Consider the following 16497-nt stretch of genomic DNA (forward strand, 5'->3'; position numbering starts at 1 on the left):
CCTCTGCAATCTGACGACTAGCGTGGGACAGCTCGTAGATGACTCTAGGGATCTTCCTGCATCGCCTGGACTCCACAGCTATACTTCTTCGTCCACCGTCTCACAAGAAAGTGTCTTCTGGAAGTGTGGGCATTGCTCTTCTGCACCGCCTGGACACCTCCAGGTGGTCTGGACTCTGTCCCTTCTTTCCTTAGGTCCTTTAGAAATCCACACCTGGGTTCCATGGGCCACGACAACAGCAGGACAACCGATGTCCCCATTGGTTTCAACTGGAGGTTCTGACACAAGTTCACCCCTATGCACGTGGCTCCCTGGTGTAGGTACTCCACTGTTCTGGGTAGCCATAGGTGGGGACACAATCCAAGCTTCCTTGTCCAAACAGGTTTCCTCAAGGTCCTCTGGGAAGGGTCCTAGAACTCGTAAACTTCAACTGTGACTTCCCCAAGTTACCTTATAAACACTGAACCAGGGTTACAACTCAGCACATGGGCGCCAGGGGAATCCTATCTACTTACCTTGGGTGTTCCTGTGCTTCCCCAGTCCTAAGGGCCCTTGGGTGGTGTTGGACTTTTGCTTATGCAGGGTCATCCCCAGTCTTTTTTGCCTCCTGCCTCCTATTTTTTTCGGACCTGTTGCTGTTGGCTTTTCAACTCTGAGCACTTTACCACTGCTAACCAGTGCTAAAGTGCATATGCTCTCCTGTTTAAATTGTATGTAAGTGGTTTATCCATGATTGGCATATTTGAATTACTAGTAAGTCCCTAGTAAGGTGCACTAGAGGTGCCAGGGCCTGTAAATCAAATGCTACTAGTGGGCCTGCAGCACTGGTTGTGCCACCCACATAAGTAGCTCTGTAATCATGTCTCAGACCTGCCACTGCAGTGTCTGTATGTGTATTTTTACACTGTAAATTCGACTTGGCAAGTGTACCCACTTGCCAGGCCTAAACCTTCCCCTTCCTTACATGTAAGGCACCCCTAAGGTAGGCCCTAGGTAGCCCCAAGGGCAGGGTGCAGTGTATGGATAAGGTAGGACATATAGTAATGTGGTTTATATGTCCTGACAGTGAAATACTGCCAATTTCGTTTTCACTGTTGCAAGGTCTGTCTCTCTCTCATAGGATAATATGGGGGCTACCTTTAAATATGATTAAAGTGTAGATTCCCCTAGAGAGTAGATGGACATGTGGAGTTTGGGATCCCTGAACTCACAATTTAAAAATACATCTTTTAGTAAAGTTGATTTTGAGATTGTGCGTTTGGAAATGCCACTTTTAGAAAGTGAACATTTTCTTGCTTAAACCATTCTGTGACTCTGCCTTGTTTGTGGATTCCCTGTCTGGGTCAGTTTGACAGCTGGGTTGTTTTTCACCTCACACCAGACAGTGACACAAAGGGAGCTGGGGTGTGATCTGCATTTCCTGATTAGCCATCTCTGCTAGGAGGGAGGGGTGGAGTGGTCACTCTCATCTGAAAGGACTGTGCCTGCCTCTGACAATGCTGTCTCCAACCCCCTGGTGTGTGTCTGAGGCCTTGCCTGGGCAAGGCAGGATTTCACAAGAAGGTGTGAGTCCCCTTTGAAGAAAGGTGACTTCAAAGACTAAAATGGGTATAAGAAGGGCACCCAAACTTACAAACTTTAGAAACACTTCTGGAACCAAGAGGAACCTCTGCCTGGAGAAGAGCTGATAGCTGAGGAAAAAGTGCTGCCCTGCCTGTGACTGTGCTTTGTGGAGCTTTCCTGCAGTGCTGCTTCTGCCAGAGTAAGAGGGCAAAGACTGGACTTTGTGTGCCTTCCATCTTGAAGAAGAAATCTCCAAGGGCTTGATGTAGAGCTTGCCTCCTGTTGTTGAAGTCTCAGGGATAGCAAAGACTTCTTCCTGCCAGCACCTGGAGTCTCTGGAGAGACCCCTACTCTGCTCTGTGGTGCCCTTCCAGTTCCTGGGACCCTGAAAGGAGAGGCTGGCAGCCTAAGGACAAAAATACACGCACCGAGCGCCGTGCGGAGAAAAGATCGACGCGAATCCGATCGCGGCTGAGAAAACGACGCGACGCCGGTTCCGCAGCTGAGAAACGACGCCGCAGGAAACGCGACCGAAAAACCGACGCCCGGGGCAGGAGAAACGACGCGCAGCATCGCTGACGGAGGCTGAGAGATCGCACCCTGCGCCGCGGGACTTTCGGATCGTCGTGTGGCTGGCTTTTTCAACACGCACCGCCGTGCCGAGTTGTTTTCGACGCACACAGCCGTGCAGGGTTACTTTCGACGCACACCGCCCGTGCGGGGTTATTTTTGACGCAAACCAGGTACATTTACACGCTAGCAGCGCTAGTGTGTTGTTACAACTACCTAAAGACTCTTTTTATTTTAAACCTTTAAAAAATCATAACTTGACTTGTGTATGTTGGATTTTTGTCGTTTTGGTCTTGTTTTGTTTAGATAAATATTTCCTATTTTTTCTAAACTGGTGTTGTGTCATTTTGTAGTGTTTTCATTAAGTTACTGTGTGTGTTGGTACAAATACTTTACACCTAGCACTCTGAGGTTAAGCCTACTGCTCTGCCAAGCTACCAAGGGGGTAAGCAGGGGTTAGCTGAGGGTGATTCTCTTTTACCCTGACTAGAGTGTGGGTCCTTGCTTGAACAGGGGGTAACCTGACTGTCAACCAAAGACCCCATTTCTAACAGGTGGTTGTTTGGGTTGGGCGTAATTCTTGCATTCCATTTACTTAGTATATGGTTTGCCACCCCCACACCAGAGGGAAACATGTTATTATATGGCTGTACATACCTTTTTCGAAGTATATTTTTGTATGAGCATATCTCCGATAAGGAGTTATGCAAAAGTTAGTTCTAGTGTTATAATAAATATAGAATATTTTCCTAACACTAGCGTGGTTCTTTCCTGTGTGTACATCATTGACTGACTTGTATGGTATTTGCAACCGCTTTACACAATCCTGGATAAGCCTTAGCTGCTCTTCACAGCTAACCCTCTGAGAGCTCTGGTTATCTAGAGCCTCCTATACTATATCACAAGGGTTGCCTGGACTCAGTACAGGGTGCCTCACCTACAGGTGTACACCATATACTGAGCCTGCCTCCTACAGTTATAATAATTGAATATCCTTATAGGAAGCCCAGCTACGTGGATTACAAAAACCTCTATGAGCAAAAATGTTTACTTTCTTTTCCTCAAATGGCATTTTTAAGTGCTTTCTTTCAATGCAAACACCATCAACGTGAATTCGGATAAAAGACAAAGCCATGAGGTGGTTAGGAAAGGAGCCCCCTGGGGTGGAACAGTGGCTTATACACATGTCAGAGTGGGCCGTGGAGGAGGAGGTCCATATTGTAGGAAATGAGCCTCTTTAGCATGGTTACTCCAACTTTTTGCCTGTTGTCAGTGTGTTTGACTGTGTTCACTAGGATCCTGCTAACCAGAACCCCAGTGATTATGCTCCCTTCCTTTGAACTTGGTTGCTTGGACCACTCTCACCCCACATTTGGCAGACTGGTGTCCCCATATAAGTCCCTGGTATTTGGTACACAGGTACCCAGGGTACTGGGGTACCAGGGGTCCCCCATGGGCTGCAGCATGTATTATACCACCCATGGGGAGCAAAATGTATCTACAGGCCTGCCAATGCAGCCTGCGTGAAAGGATGCATGCGTCCTTTTCACTACAGGTCACTGTAAGTCACCCCTATGGTAGGCCCTCCAAGCCCAGAGGGCAGGCTGCAGGACCTGTGTGTGTGGGCACCTCTGCAGGAGATGCATGAGCAGAGGTGCCTACACACAGGTCCTGCACCCTGTCCTCTGGGCTTGGAGGGCCTACCATAGGGGTGACTTACAGTGACCTGTAGTGAAGAGGACACATGCATCCACGAACTCCAGCTACATTTTCATGGACTTCCTAAGTGAGGGGATGCCATATTACACATGTAGTGGACATGTTATTAACAAACGCATACTTAAGAAAGTTAAAGGCTCACAGTTGATTTATCTTTCACTGGACAACAGAATAAATTACAGTGATTGTTACAATTCTTTAGCCTCATGAGTAACAGAGCCCTCTTCTTCTAAGGGCAGTGTTACAAAGCTCAAGACACAAACTAGCCTTGACACATACTTTTCACGTTGGGCTTGCACATGAGAGTGAATCTGTGAATCTATAAATGTTGTTTTAGTCTGAGAGCTATAATTACATAGTAGGCATGAACAAATTTAAATTAACGAACGTTCATTTAAGCCAATTAAGTTATATTATACTTGTTAACATTACTAGGCCTTAGTCTATGCAGATTGTCATTCAACAGCACAAGAAATATACAGAGAACAACTGATTTTTAAGAAAAAATCCTTACCATCTTCTAAATCTTCTCCGTGGTATCGAGATGATATTTTACTAGTTGAGGTCTGAAAATTAAAAATGCAAATTTGAGATAACTGCTGGACGTTACCTCTGGAAACGAATTGTACTTGGAATAAAATAATAACCAACCTAATGCTGTTTTAGTGCTATATCACAGAAACCGATTACAAATAGGAATGAATTTACACTATACAAATTGTATTTTTCGTATTGACATGAAAATTATGTATTAAGTATTTAAAGATGATATGCGTACGGCTCAGTCTTACACCGGACCACCAAATATTTCTAAATCATCACATTAAAGGGAGCAAATTTACTCTTCTTCGAAGATCTTACAGTTCTTGAGTGAGTTTTGGGTGGAGTAGGATATGATGGATCAGACTTCATACGGTTTGATTTTTTCATAGGCTTTCTAAAACTCCCCATGCTGCCCTACAAACCACTCAAATTAAATTGCTTATTATTACAGTTTACAAAACAGTAAAAGCACTACAAATGGAGAAGCCTCAACATACAAACTACACACACTGTGAAAATGTCCTGCACTAAAGATTACAGGGCTTGTCACTTAATTTCTAACCCGAGCGACAAGTGGGTCTGCCAATACTAAGCTTTAGATAACCCTTTGGGCCTAGGTTCAAGTAAACACAGAGTCACATTCGGAGCCCATCACAGAGAAGCTTTTGAGGGGTGGCTTAAAGCAACAAAATCTACTTAGTATTAATTGGTGAGGTACTGCTCTGTGCTTTCAGCAATAATCACTCAAGGTTGGGGTAGTTCTGCTGATACAACATTATGATAAATGTTGTGATAAAGGCCCACTGTTGACTCGTAATGAAGGGTCCTCTGCCAACATGAATAGGTCTCAGAATACTCAGATTTTCTCACAGAAAAACAGACTAAAGTAGCAATAGCAGTATGCTTATTTAGGCTCTTGTTGAACAAGACCAATTTCCAAGGTTGCGTATGTTGAATAAGGGGTTAATTCAGCTTGACTGATTAGTGGCATTTGAACTCATCCCTTCACATAAAATGACTTCTAGGTTTTTTAGTCTGCACTAAACGGATATCATTTCAATCATTAATGCCTCTTCTATACAGCACCTCTGATCACTCATTTCAAAGGAGCATGCTTCGGGACCTTTGAAGGAAAATTACCTTATTTTGTGTCTGAAACTTATTACAACGTTGAAGTACAACTCACTCTCCCCCTACAATTACTGTAGATTGTTTCAGCAAAGGAAATATAAACATAACATCCATGATGATAGGGACATTTGGATTTTGTCCACCGAAAATCAAAATCAAATTACCTGCATTTCTCAAAGGCGAGGAAACGAAAAGTTACTCACCTGTAATCCTAGTTCTCTTCCAGGGTAATTATCATCAGTCATAAGCACTGATTGGTCCCACCCAGGTGCGGCGGATCCTGGAGCACTTTCAAAATTATACACATATGTATAACAAACTTTGTACTATAGTTCCTTACATATATGTTTGCAGCCTAAATAAAGGCTACAATGGCTAGATTGCACAGAATTTTCATTTTAAGGAGAAGGCAGTTACATAGAAGAGAGTCTAATAAAATGTGACCATAGAAAATCTAAAACAAACTTTTTTTTTTTTTTTTTTAAACAAAGGAAAAGGAATATGAGACACTGTTCGCCAACAGGTTCCAATGCAAATACAGTAGGGAAAAACTGGCACTGTGCCTTTAGGAACTTCACATTATACCCTGTATCCCATCATGCCTCGTAGATGACAGATTAGGTTTTTTTTTTTATGGAATCCAGGAATCCTGGTTGACAGCTGTAATAGTTTCTGCCCAGGGATGTGGAAGAGTTGCTTATGACTTTGATGAGAATTCCGCTGAAAGAAAACTAGGAATACTGGTGAATAACTTTTCCTTCTCTTCAAAGAGATACTCATCAATAGTCATAAGCAGTGAATAGAATGTCAAATCCATCCCGCTTCAAGCAGACATGACATAAAAACAGCCCCAAAAATCACCTTAAAAAGTTCATCAGAGAAGCCTGTCCCACTTGAATATCTGCTCTGGTATCTGAATCTAGACAGTAGCGTCTAGTAAGGGTATGAACAGATCTCCAATTAGCAGTTTACCTATATATATGAAATGGGAACATTTCTAAGAAGAGCTATAGTTGCAGCTTTTCCCCGTGTGGAATGTGCTTTAGTCCTACCAGTTAGGGGCTTCTGAGCTAGTTGGTATGAAAGAAGTACACAGGAAACTATCCATCTAGAAATGGATCGTTTTGGTTATGACTAGCCTTTTCTTACTGGACCATAATGAATGAAAATATGTTCTGATTTGTTTTTTTAATCTCTAGCTTTCTCTAGATAAATTTCAGGACGCTTATTATCAAGAGAATGTAGAGATTTCTCTGGTGGAGTAGATGGATTAGGAAAAAAGGTATGTAATGAAATGGTTCGATTAATATGGAATTCTGAAACCACCTTAGGAAGAAAGCTAGAATGAATTCTCATTGCAACTCTAATGCTATGGAGCCCTGTATATGGTTCAACAGCACTTAACACTTGAATTTCACTCACTCTGCAAGCTGATGTAATAGCTACTAATAAAGTCCATTTCCATGTAATTTGTTGTAAAGATGCTTTATGAATGGGTTCAAAGGTAGGTCCAATTAATTTGGAGAGGACAATGTTAAGTTCTCAAGGAGGTGACAATGACTGAACTATGGGGAATACCTTCCTAATCCCTTCTAAAGAAAGAGGTGTGTGATGGAGGCAGTTATAGCCATAAGATGTACTTTAATATAAAAAGAAATTGGAAACCAGACCATGCCAGATGAAGGTATCATTTGTTCTTCCAGACACGGGGATGAACTGCTGCTATTCTATATATGCACATTAAGCAAAACCTCTTCCTCTTAAAGGCATACACTATTCTCTTGAAAGGTCCTTTAGCCTCTCGTAGTGAGTCCATGCCATCTTGTGGAAGACCTAGAAGACCATCTTGGAGACATTCAGGAGCCAAGCAGTCAAGTTCAGTGATGGAAGGTGGGGCTGCTCTGGCCATAAATTTGTACAGCAGGTCCTGCCTGTACAGCAATCTCCTGTGTGGTCGCTCCGACAGGTGAACATCAGTGAACCAGCACTGGTGAGTCCATTCCGGTGCTATCATTCTGTTTCTGGTTTTGAACCTGTACAATTTGATGAGAACGGTTGATATGAGAGAGATTGGGGGAAATGTTGAGAGAAAGTTCTCCGATCAGTCAATCAAAAGGGCATTTCCTTTATCCTGGTTGGTAAACTGTGGATGGGCAGTCTTTGCATTCTCTGTTTGTGTCCACAAACAAATCTATTTGTGAGAAGCCCCAGTCTCAGGAATGTCTTACAAGACCTCGTTGTGCACAACCCAGTAGTGGTTTTCTTGGAACACTCAGGTGAGTGAATATTCTTGTATGCTCCGAAAACAAGGACACTCAATAGCCGTTATTGTACATTTCTGGCAATCAACCATTTCATATGGCATGAATTTCGAGAGACGGGAGTTTCAAGTGAGCCGCTCTCTGCTAGTTCAAACGTTATATTTTTGGTCTGAACTAGAAGGTAGTTCGTTGTTACTGACTGAACAAAAGAGTTCAGAGCCAGATAAACAGCCCTCAATTCTAGGATACTCATTTGATAAGTCTTTACTTTGTCTGGCCCTATTCCTTAGGTTTCCAAGTGTCCCCATATGAGCTCCCCCTAACTAGAAGGATGTGTTTGATCAATGTTTGAACTAGCATATCCTGATGGAATGGTATTCCTATCAAGAGGTTCTTTGGTTGCATCTACCATGGAAGAGAGTGGATGGCATTCTGTGTGAGGGTAAATTATTTCCCATTGGTCCAATAACTCATCCTCTAGGCATTGTCGCAAAGGCCTCGTGGGAAGTCTTGCATGTGAAACCATAACGGTGCAAAAAGCCAGTAAACCCAGTAGGGATGACACCTGTCTCGCTGTTGGATGATGAGTGTTACAGTATTGTGACACTTCAAACATATGGATGATAACTTTTCCTCCGAAGGATACATTTTGCAGACTGTGTATCCAGTATTGCTCCCACATATTTTATCTTTTCTACTGGTTAAGTTGTAGACTTTAGGATTTACTTGAAGACCCAAGTTGGCGAGTGTTTTTATACAAAACTGGAAATGTTCAAGTGTCTCTATTGATGAAATACCTTCTATTAGCCAGCGGTACAGATAAGGATATATAAAAAGATTTTTTGTTCACTTAGATAGGCTGTGATGCTGGGCATACATTTTAATGTTTGAGGAGCCATCTTTAGTACGAAATGTAGGGCTCTGTATTGGTAATCGTGAGCCCATTATCAATCAAAGGAACTTTCATTATTTGGATGGTATTCAAATATGAAAGTAGGTATCTTGGAGGTCCATTGAACATATCCAGTCTCTTTGGTCTAACTGAGGACAGGTCTGGTGTAATGCTGACAATTTTCTTTCTCTATGCAATTACTTAGCACTCAAAGATTGAGAATGGATCTAAATTCTTCTTTTGTCCTTTTTTTTGCACCAAATAATATTGGTAGTGAGGAGCCTCCTCCACAGGTTGTTTGGGGCAAGAGATTGTTGACTTCCTTTTGCAATAGGTCTTTCTGATATGTAGATGTTTTGATTGGTGGAACTGATGGAGGAGGAGACCTAAAGCGAAGAGAGTATCCATTCTGAACAACATTCAAGACCAATTTGTCTGTTATTAAAAGCACCTCTTCCAGATCGTAAACAATACTTCCTCACCCAGAGTGAATGACAAAGGAGGAGGAAGTACTAGCTCATTCTTTAGCCAGAGGTTTTCCTGCAGAAGGAGAATGGTGCTGCTAGGTTTCTATAGCTCTTTAATGTTTTTGAGGATGGTAAGTTTGTCTCCGCTGCTGTTGGTGAGACCAGCAACGGGCTGGAACCCTCTGAGGAAAGTACTTCCTATCGTAGGGTATGTATCTCGTATAGTATTAATTCACTTCTCAAGACCAACAGCCTCCAAGGTAACCATTTCTGCTTTCATTCTGGACATCTCACCATCTGAATAGGACCTGAAGAGTGTGTTACCCGAAAATGTCAAATTCAGAATGAGCTGTTCCGCTTCTGGTTTGAGTCCAGTTAGTCTGAGCCAAGATGTTCTAAGTGAACAGATCCCATGACAGTGTCCATGAGTAGCAAGATCCAAAGTGTCAGCTGCTGCATCTATTATCTGGTTTGATATCAGGCTGCCTTAATTTAAAATCTCCTGAAAATCTTGCCTGTCTTCTTTTGTAAGTTTCTCTGTAAAACTTTGAAGCAACTCCCACAAAGATCGGTCATATCTTACCAACAGGACACAACCTTAATCGTAGATGCTGATGTTCCACACATCTCATCTGCAAGTGCATCTTTTTGTTTGCTTTTTTTCAGTGGAATGGAAAAGAAAGGAGCAATAGAGTGAGACTTTTTTGCTACTGCTACAATGACCAAATCTGGAGGAGGGTATGCTTTAAGGCACAATTGGTCCTGGCCAGGTGGCTTACATTTTTTAAGAAGTCAATATGTAGCAGACTTCATAGATGCCGGCATAAGAAATATTTGCATTGTAAGTTCTAACAGGAAGGAAACTAAAAGGAGTAATGAATGTGCTGATGCTTTGTAAAGTAACGTCATGTCTCAAACAGAACAGAGGAAGACGCAGTAGGGGTAGCTTCATTTTTTTTTTATTTTTTTTTTTTTAGTTTTGTTGCCCCTCCTACTAAAACCTCATTAAAGTTAAGAAGATCGTCTTTTGAAGAGCCTTTTACGCAGGTTTATCTCTCAGAGCAGGTGAATAATCTTTGACTGAAGAGCAAGAAGTGGTAGTCCAAGATAGAGATCATCTTCGAGATGGTTGACCTTCTAGAGTCTCTAGATGTCGATCTAGTTTCTGATGTTCTCCTAGATCTAGTTCTAAATCTTTAACGACAACCTCTTGGAATCCTAAATGTTTGTGGATATCTGTGCCATCTAAGTGGCAAGATCATACATTGAGGGCTTCACAGGGGTCCGGTTAGAGTAGAAGGAGGTGCAGAAGGAGTGCATGGGGAAAAATGAGGTGATGATCTCCTGGAAGATGGAGTACCAGAGCCATGAATTTCAGATGTGAACCGCAATGGTGAATATGTGTGAGAGAACTCATAGTCAGATGTATGCGGCATAGTCCTGTGTTATAAACTCTAAAGCCAGTGTGGAGATATATTCAAGGTTGATTGGGACCTAGGTGTTGATGGAGAGCATCTTCTAGACTAAGTTGCTAATGAATATGCTGCTCTTTACTTCAACGTCGAATGTGTGTATTGCAACATTGTTTCTGGTGCAGTTTTTGTTATATAAGTATTCGACAAGAGATGAAGGGCTGTTGAGGCTGACTTTGATGCAGATGTGTGCTTTGATGGCGAACGGCATCTTGAATGACGTACCTGTTGACTACGAGCACACCAATAACTGTTCTGTCTTCAATGTCACGGTTTTAGACCTCAAATGGGACCTTCTCCCCTTCCTTTGATGATGCCTCTTCTCTCTGTATCTCCCTCTCAGAGTCCTTAGAACCAGAGGAGGGCGCTTTGGAAAAAGATTGAACTTCCTCAAGGCCTTTTGATGACCTATCTGCTGTATCTTGCCTCCTTTGTTTCAGGCCATTAAGCCTGATTCTTTCTCGGTCTTTGGAAGTTCTCCTGGAAAACATATGACAGCGAGTACATGTCTCAGGATTGTGGTTTTCCGGAAGGCAAACAATAGAGACAGAATGAGGATCTTTCTAGGCCTTCTTTTGTCCACAGGAAGGACACTTCACAAAAATGTGCTTCTGTCGGAAAAAGATCTAGTTGTAATCCAGGTGCTGAAAGTCATTGAATGACCAAGGAAAAGATTTTGGAAATATTTACTAAAGATTTTATACCAAAAGGCAGCGCTCTGTGCCTGAGGATCTTGCCTGTAGGACCCAGACAAATGAACTGACCTAAGTGGCACCTATGAGGCATGATAGGATACAAGGTATACTGTGAGGTTCTTAAAGGAACATTGCTAGGTTTCCCCCTACCATACTTTGTTAGTCAATAGGTTGCAGCGCAATGTCTCTTATTTCCTTTCCTTTTCCATTTAGAAAGGTTTGTGAACGTTTTTCGGTTGTCATGTTTTATTAGTGACACATTTACATATATAACTGGCTGCTTTGTTTAAATTAAAACGCAAAGCAATCTGGCAATTTTTATCCTTGGACTGCAAAGATATATGTAAGGTACTTTCATATAAATGTACTGCACATATACAAACATATATTAATATATATATATACACACACCTTTACTGCACATATAAATATGCAAACATATATTCATACACATATATGGAAAATGTCACTTACCCAGTGTACATCTGTTCATGGCATGGGACGCTGCAGATTCACATGCTTTGCACATCCCGCCATCTAGTGTTGGGCTCGGAGTGTTACAAGTTGTTTTTCTTCGAAGAAGTCTTTCGAGTCACAAGATCGAGGGGGACTCCCCTTTCGGCTCCATTGCGCATGGGCGTCGACTCCATCTTAGATTGTTTTCCCTGCAGAGGGTGAGGTAGGAGTTGTGTATTATAGTAATAGTGCCCATGCAATGGAGTAAACATGTATGTACGTAATGTAGTTTAAAGTGATATATTTTCAAATTTACAAATGTTCAAGATCAACTTCGAAACGGCTACAGGCTCCTGGGGAGGCGGGTGGGTGCATGTGAATCTGCAGTGTCCCATGCCACGAACAGATGTACACTGGGTAAGTGACATTTTCCATTCGATGGCATGTGTAGCTGCAGATACACATGCCTTGCATAAACTAGTAAGCAGTTATCTCCCCAAAAGCGGTGTTTCAGCCTGTAGGAGTTGAAGTTGTTTGAAACAAAGTTCATAGTACTGCTTGTCCTACTGTGGCTTGTTGTGCTGTTAACACATCCACGCAGTAGTGCTTGGTAAACGTATGAGGCGTAGACCATGTGGCTGCCTTACATATTTCAGTCATTGGAATGTTTCCTAGAAAGGCCATGGTAGCACCTTTCTTTCTAGTTGAGTGTGCCCTCAGTGTAATAGGCAGTTCTCTTTTTGCTTTGAGATAACAGGTTTGAATGCATTTAACTATCCATCTAGCAATGCCTTGTTTGGAAATGAAAATGTCACTTACCCAGTGTACATCTGTTCGTGGCATCAGTCGCAGTAGATTCGCATGTTCTGCAATAGCTCGCCATCTGGTGTTGGGCCGGAGTGTTACAAGTTGTTTTTCTTCGAAGAAGTGTTTCGAGTCACGGGACCGAGTGACTCCTCCTTTTGTCTCCATTGCGCATGGGCGTCGACTCCATCTTCGATTGTTTTTCCCCGCAGAGGGTGAGGTAGGAGTTGAATTGTAGTAATAGTGCCCATGCAATGGAGTGACTAAGTATGCACGTATTTAAGGTTGAGATGATACATATATAAATAATTGAAAGTAACTTCCAAACTGCTACAGGCTCCCGGGGAGGCGGGTGGGCACATGCGAATCTACTGCGACTGATGCCACGAACAGATGTACACTGGGTAAGTGACATTTTCAGTTCGATGGCATCTGTCGCTGTAGATACGCATGTTCTGCATAGACTAGTAAGCAGTTATTTCCCCAAAAGCGGTGGATCAGCCTGTAGGAGTGGAAGTAGTTTGAAATAATGTCCTTAATACGGCTTGACCTACTGTGGCTTGTTGTGCGGAAAACACGTCTACACAGTAGTGCTTGGTGAATGTGTGAGGCGTAGACCATGTGGCTGCCTTACATATTTCTTGCATTGGGATGTTTCCTAGAAAGGCCATGGTAGCACCTTTCTTTCTGGTTGAGTGTGCCCTTGGTGTAATGGGCAGCTGTCGTTTAGCTTTAAGGTAGCAGATTTGGATGCATTTAACTATCCATCTGGCTATACCTTGTTTTGAAATTGGGTTTCCTGCATGAGGTTTTTGAAATGCAATAAAGAGTTGTTTAGTCTTTCTGATGGTCTTTGTTCTGTCAATGTAATACATCAATGCTCTTTTGACATCTAATGTATGTAGTGCCCTTTCAGCTACGGTATCTGGCTGTGGAAAGAACACTGGAAGTTCCACTGTTTGATTTAGATGGAACGGTGAAATAACCTTTGGCAAAAATTTAGGATTGGTCCTTAGGACAACTTTATTTTTGTGTAGTTGTATAAAAGGTTCCTGTATAGTAAACGCCTGAATCTCGCTTACTCTTCTTAGGGAAGTAATGGCGATGAGAAATGCCACCTTCCAGGTTAGGAACTGTATGTCGCAGGAGTGCATGGGTTCAAAAGGTGGACCCATAAGTCTAGTTAGGACAACATTTAGGTTCCATGAAGGAACAGGTAGTGTTCTTGGTGGTATAATTCTTCTAAGGCCCTCCATGAATGCTTTAATGACTGGTATTTTATATAGGGAAGTTGAATAGGTAGTCTGCAGGTATGCAGATATTGCTGCAAGGTGAATCTTAATGGAAGAGAAAGCTAGGTTAGATTTTTGTAAGTGAAGCAAGTAACCCACTACATGTTCTGGAGTTGTGTGTAATGGTTGTATTTGATTAATATGGCAGTAGCAAACAAACCTCTTCCATTTACTTGCATAGCAGTGCCTGGTGGATGGCCTTCTTGCTTGTTTTATGACTTCCATACATTCTTGGGTAAGTTGTAAGTGCCCGAATTCTAGGATTTCAGGAGCCAGATTGCTAGATTCAGCGATGCTGGATCTGGGTGTCTGATCTTTTGGTTGTGCTGTGTCAACAGATCTGGCCTGTTGGGCAATTTGATGCAGGGTACCACTGATAGGTCTAGCAGCGTTGTGTACCAGGGTTGCCTTGCCCAAGTTGGTGCTATCAATATGAGTTTGAGTTTGCTTTGACTGAGTTTGTTTACCAGGTAAGGAAGGAGAGGGAGAGGAGGAAAAGCGTAAGCAAATATCCCTGACCAGTTCATCCATAGGGCATTGCCTTGGGATTGTTTGTGTGGGTACCTGGATGCGAAGTTTTGGCATTTTGCGTTCTCCCTTGTCGCAAACAAGTCTATCTGAGGTGTTCCCCAGAGTTTGAAATAAGTGTTCAGAATTTGGGGGTGAATTTCCCATTCGTGGACCTGTTGGTGATCTCGAGAGAGATTGTCTGCGAGTTGATTTTGTATCCCTGGTATAAACTGTGCAATTAGGCGAATTTGGTTGTGAATTGCCCAATTCCAAATTTTTTGTGCTAGCAGGCTTAACTGCGTGGAGTGCGTCCCTCCCTGCTTGTTTAGATAATACATTGTTGTCATGTTGTCTGTTTTGACGAGAATGTATTTGTGAACTATTATTGGTTGGAAAGCTTTTAGTGCTTGAAAAACTGCTAGAAGTTCTAGGTGATTGATATGCAGTTTTGTTTGATGTACGTTCCATTGTCCTTGTATGCTGTGTTGATCGAGGTGTGCTCCCCACCCTGTCATGGAAGCATCTGTTGTTATTACGTATTGTGGCACTGGGTCTTGGAAAGGCCGCCCCTTGTTTAAATTTATGTTGTTCCACCACAGAAGCGAGAGGTAAGTTTGGCGGTCTATTAACACCAGATCTAGAAGGTGACCCTGTGCTTGAGACCACTGTGATGCTAGGCATTGTTGTAAGGGCCTCATGTGCAGTCTTGCGTTTGGGACAATGGCTATGCATGATGACATCATGCCTAGGAGTTGTAATACCATCTTTGCCTGTATCTTTTGTGTTGGATACATGCGTTGTATGATGGTGTTGAAATTTTGAATTCTTTGTGGACTTGGAGTGGCTACTCCCTTTGATGTGTCTATTATGGCTCCTAGGTATTGTTGTACCTTGCGTGGCAGAATTTTGGATTTTGTGAAATTGACGGTGAACCCGAGTTTGAAGAGGGTTTGTATGATTTGATTTGTGTGATTTGAGCACTGTATGAACGAATGGGCCTTGATTAGCCAGTCGTCCAAATATGGGAACACATGTATTTGCTGCCTTCTTATGTGTGCAGCGACTACCGCTAGACATTTGGTAAAGACTCTTGGTGCGGATGTTAATCCGAAAGGCAGTACCTTGAATTGGTAATGTATTCCTTTGAATACAAACCTTAGGTATTTCCTGTGCGATGGGTGTATTGGTATATGGAAATAAGCATCCTTGAGGTCTAAAGTTGCCATGTAGTCGTGTAGTTTTAGCAATGGCAATACTTCTTGTAGTGTGACCATGTGGAAGTGGTCTGATATGATGAAAGTGTTCACTACTCTGAGGTCTAGGATTGGTCTCAGCGTTTTGTCCTTCTTTGGTATCAGAAAGTACAGTGAGTAAACTCCTGTGTTTATTTGTGTGTTTGGCACTAATTCGATTGCATTCTTTTGCAATAGTGCCTGCACTTCTATCTCCAGGAGATTGGAATGGTGTGTTGTTAAATTTTGTGCTTTTGGTGGTATGTTTGGTGGGAATTGTAGAAATTCTATGCAATAACCATGTTGGATAATTGCTAGAACCCAAGTGTCTGTAGTGATTTCCTCCCATGCTTTGTAATAATGACCTATTCTTCCCCCCACTGGTGTTGTGTGGAGGGGGTGAGTGACATGTGAGTCATTGTTTAGTAGTAGGGGTTTTGGGGCTTTGAAATCTCCCTCTATTTCTAGGGAATTGCCCTCCTCTATATTGTCCCCGAAAACCTCCTCTATACTGTCCTTGGTAAGTGGACGGTGTTGCTTGTGAGGTGCTGGCGTGTGTGCTTTGACCCCGAAACCCCCCTCGAAAGGGCGTTTTACGGAATGTGCTGTAATTCCCTCTGCTCTGCGGGGAGTAGAGTGCGCCCATGGCTTTGGCAGTGTCCGTATCTTTTTTGAGCTTCTCAATCGCTGTGTCCACTTCTGGACCGAACAGTTCTTTTTCATTAAAAGGCATATTGAGAACTGCTTGTTGAATCTCTGGTTTAAATCCAGACGTTCGGAGCCATGCATGCCTTCTGATAGTTACAGATGTATTAATTGTCCGTGCAGCTGTATCTGCAGCGTCCATGGAGGAACGTATCTGGTTGTTGGAGATGGTCTGTCCCTCCTCA

At 42.6% G+C, this 16497-nt stretch overlaps 1 protein-coding gene across 8 annotated transcripts in view; it reads right to left on the bottom strand.

The window, feature by feature from the left end:
* The window catches only part of HELZ (helicase with zinc finger), a 1413339-nt gene that overhangs the window by 1169941 nt on the left and 226901 nt on the right, over positions 1–16497 (bottom strand). For all 8 annotated transcript variants that reach the window (XM_069199901.1, XM_069199892.1, XM_069199898.1 and 5 more), the window contains one exon: positions 4367–4418. In XM_069199901.1, coding sequence (XP_069056002.1) covers positions 4367–4418 — 52 coding nt within the window. The remainder of the gene's footprint in view (positions 1–4366; positions 4419–16497) is intronic.

This window comes from Pleurodeles waltl, chromosome 7, assembly GCF_031143425.1.
Source record: "Pleurodeles waltl isolate 20211129_DDA chromosome 7, aPleWal1.hap1.20221129, whole genome shotgun sequence".
Taxonomy (NCBI): Eukaryota; Metazoa; Chordata; class Amphibia; order Caudata; family Salamandridae; genus Pleurodeles; species Pleurodeles waltl.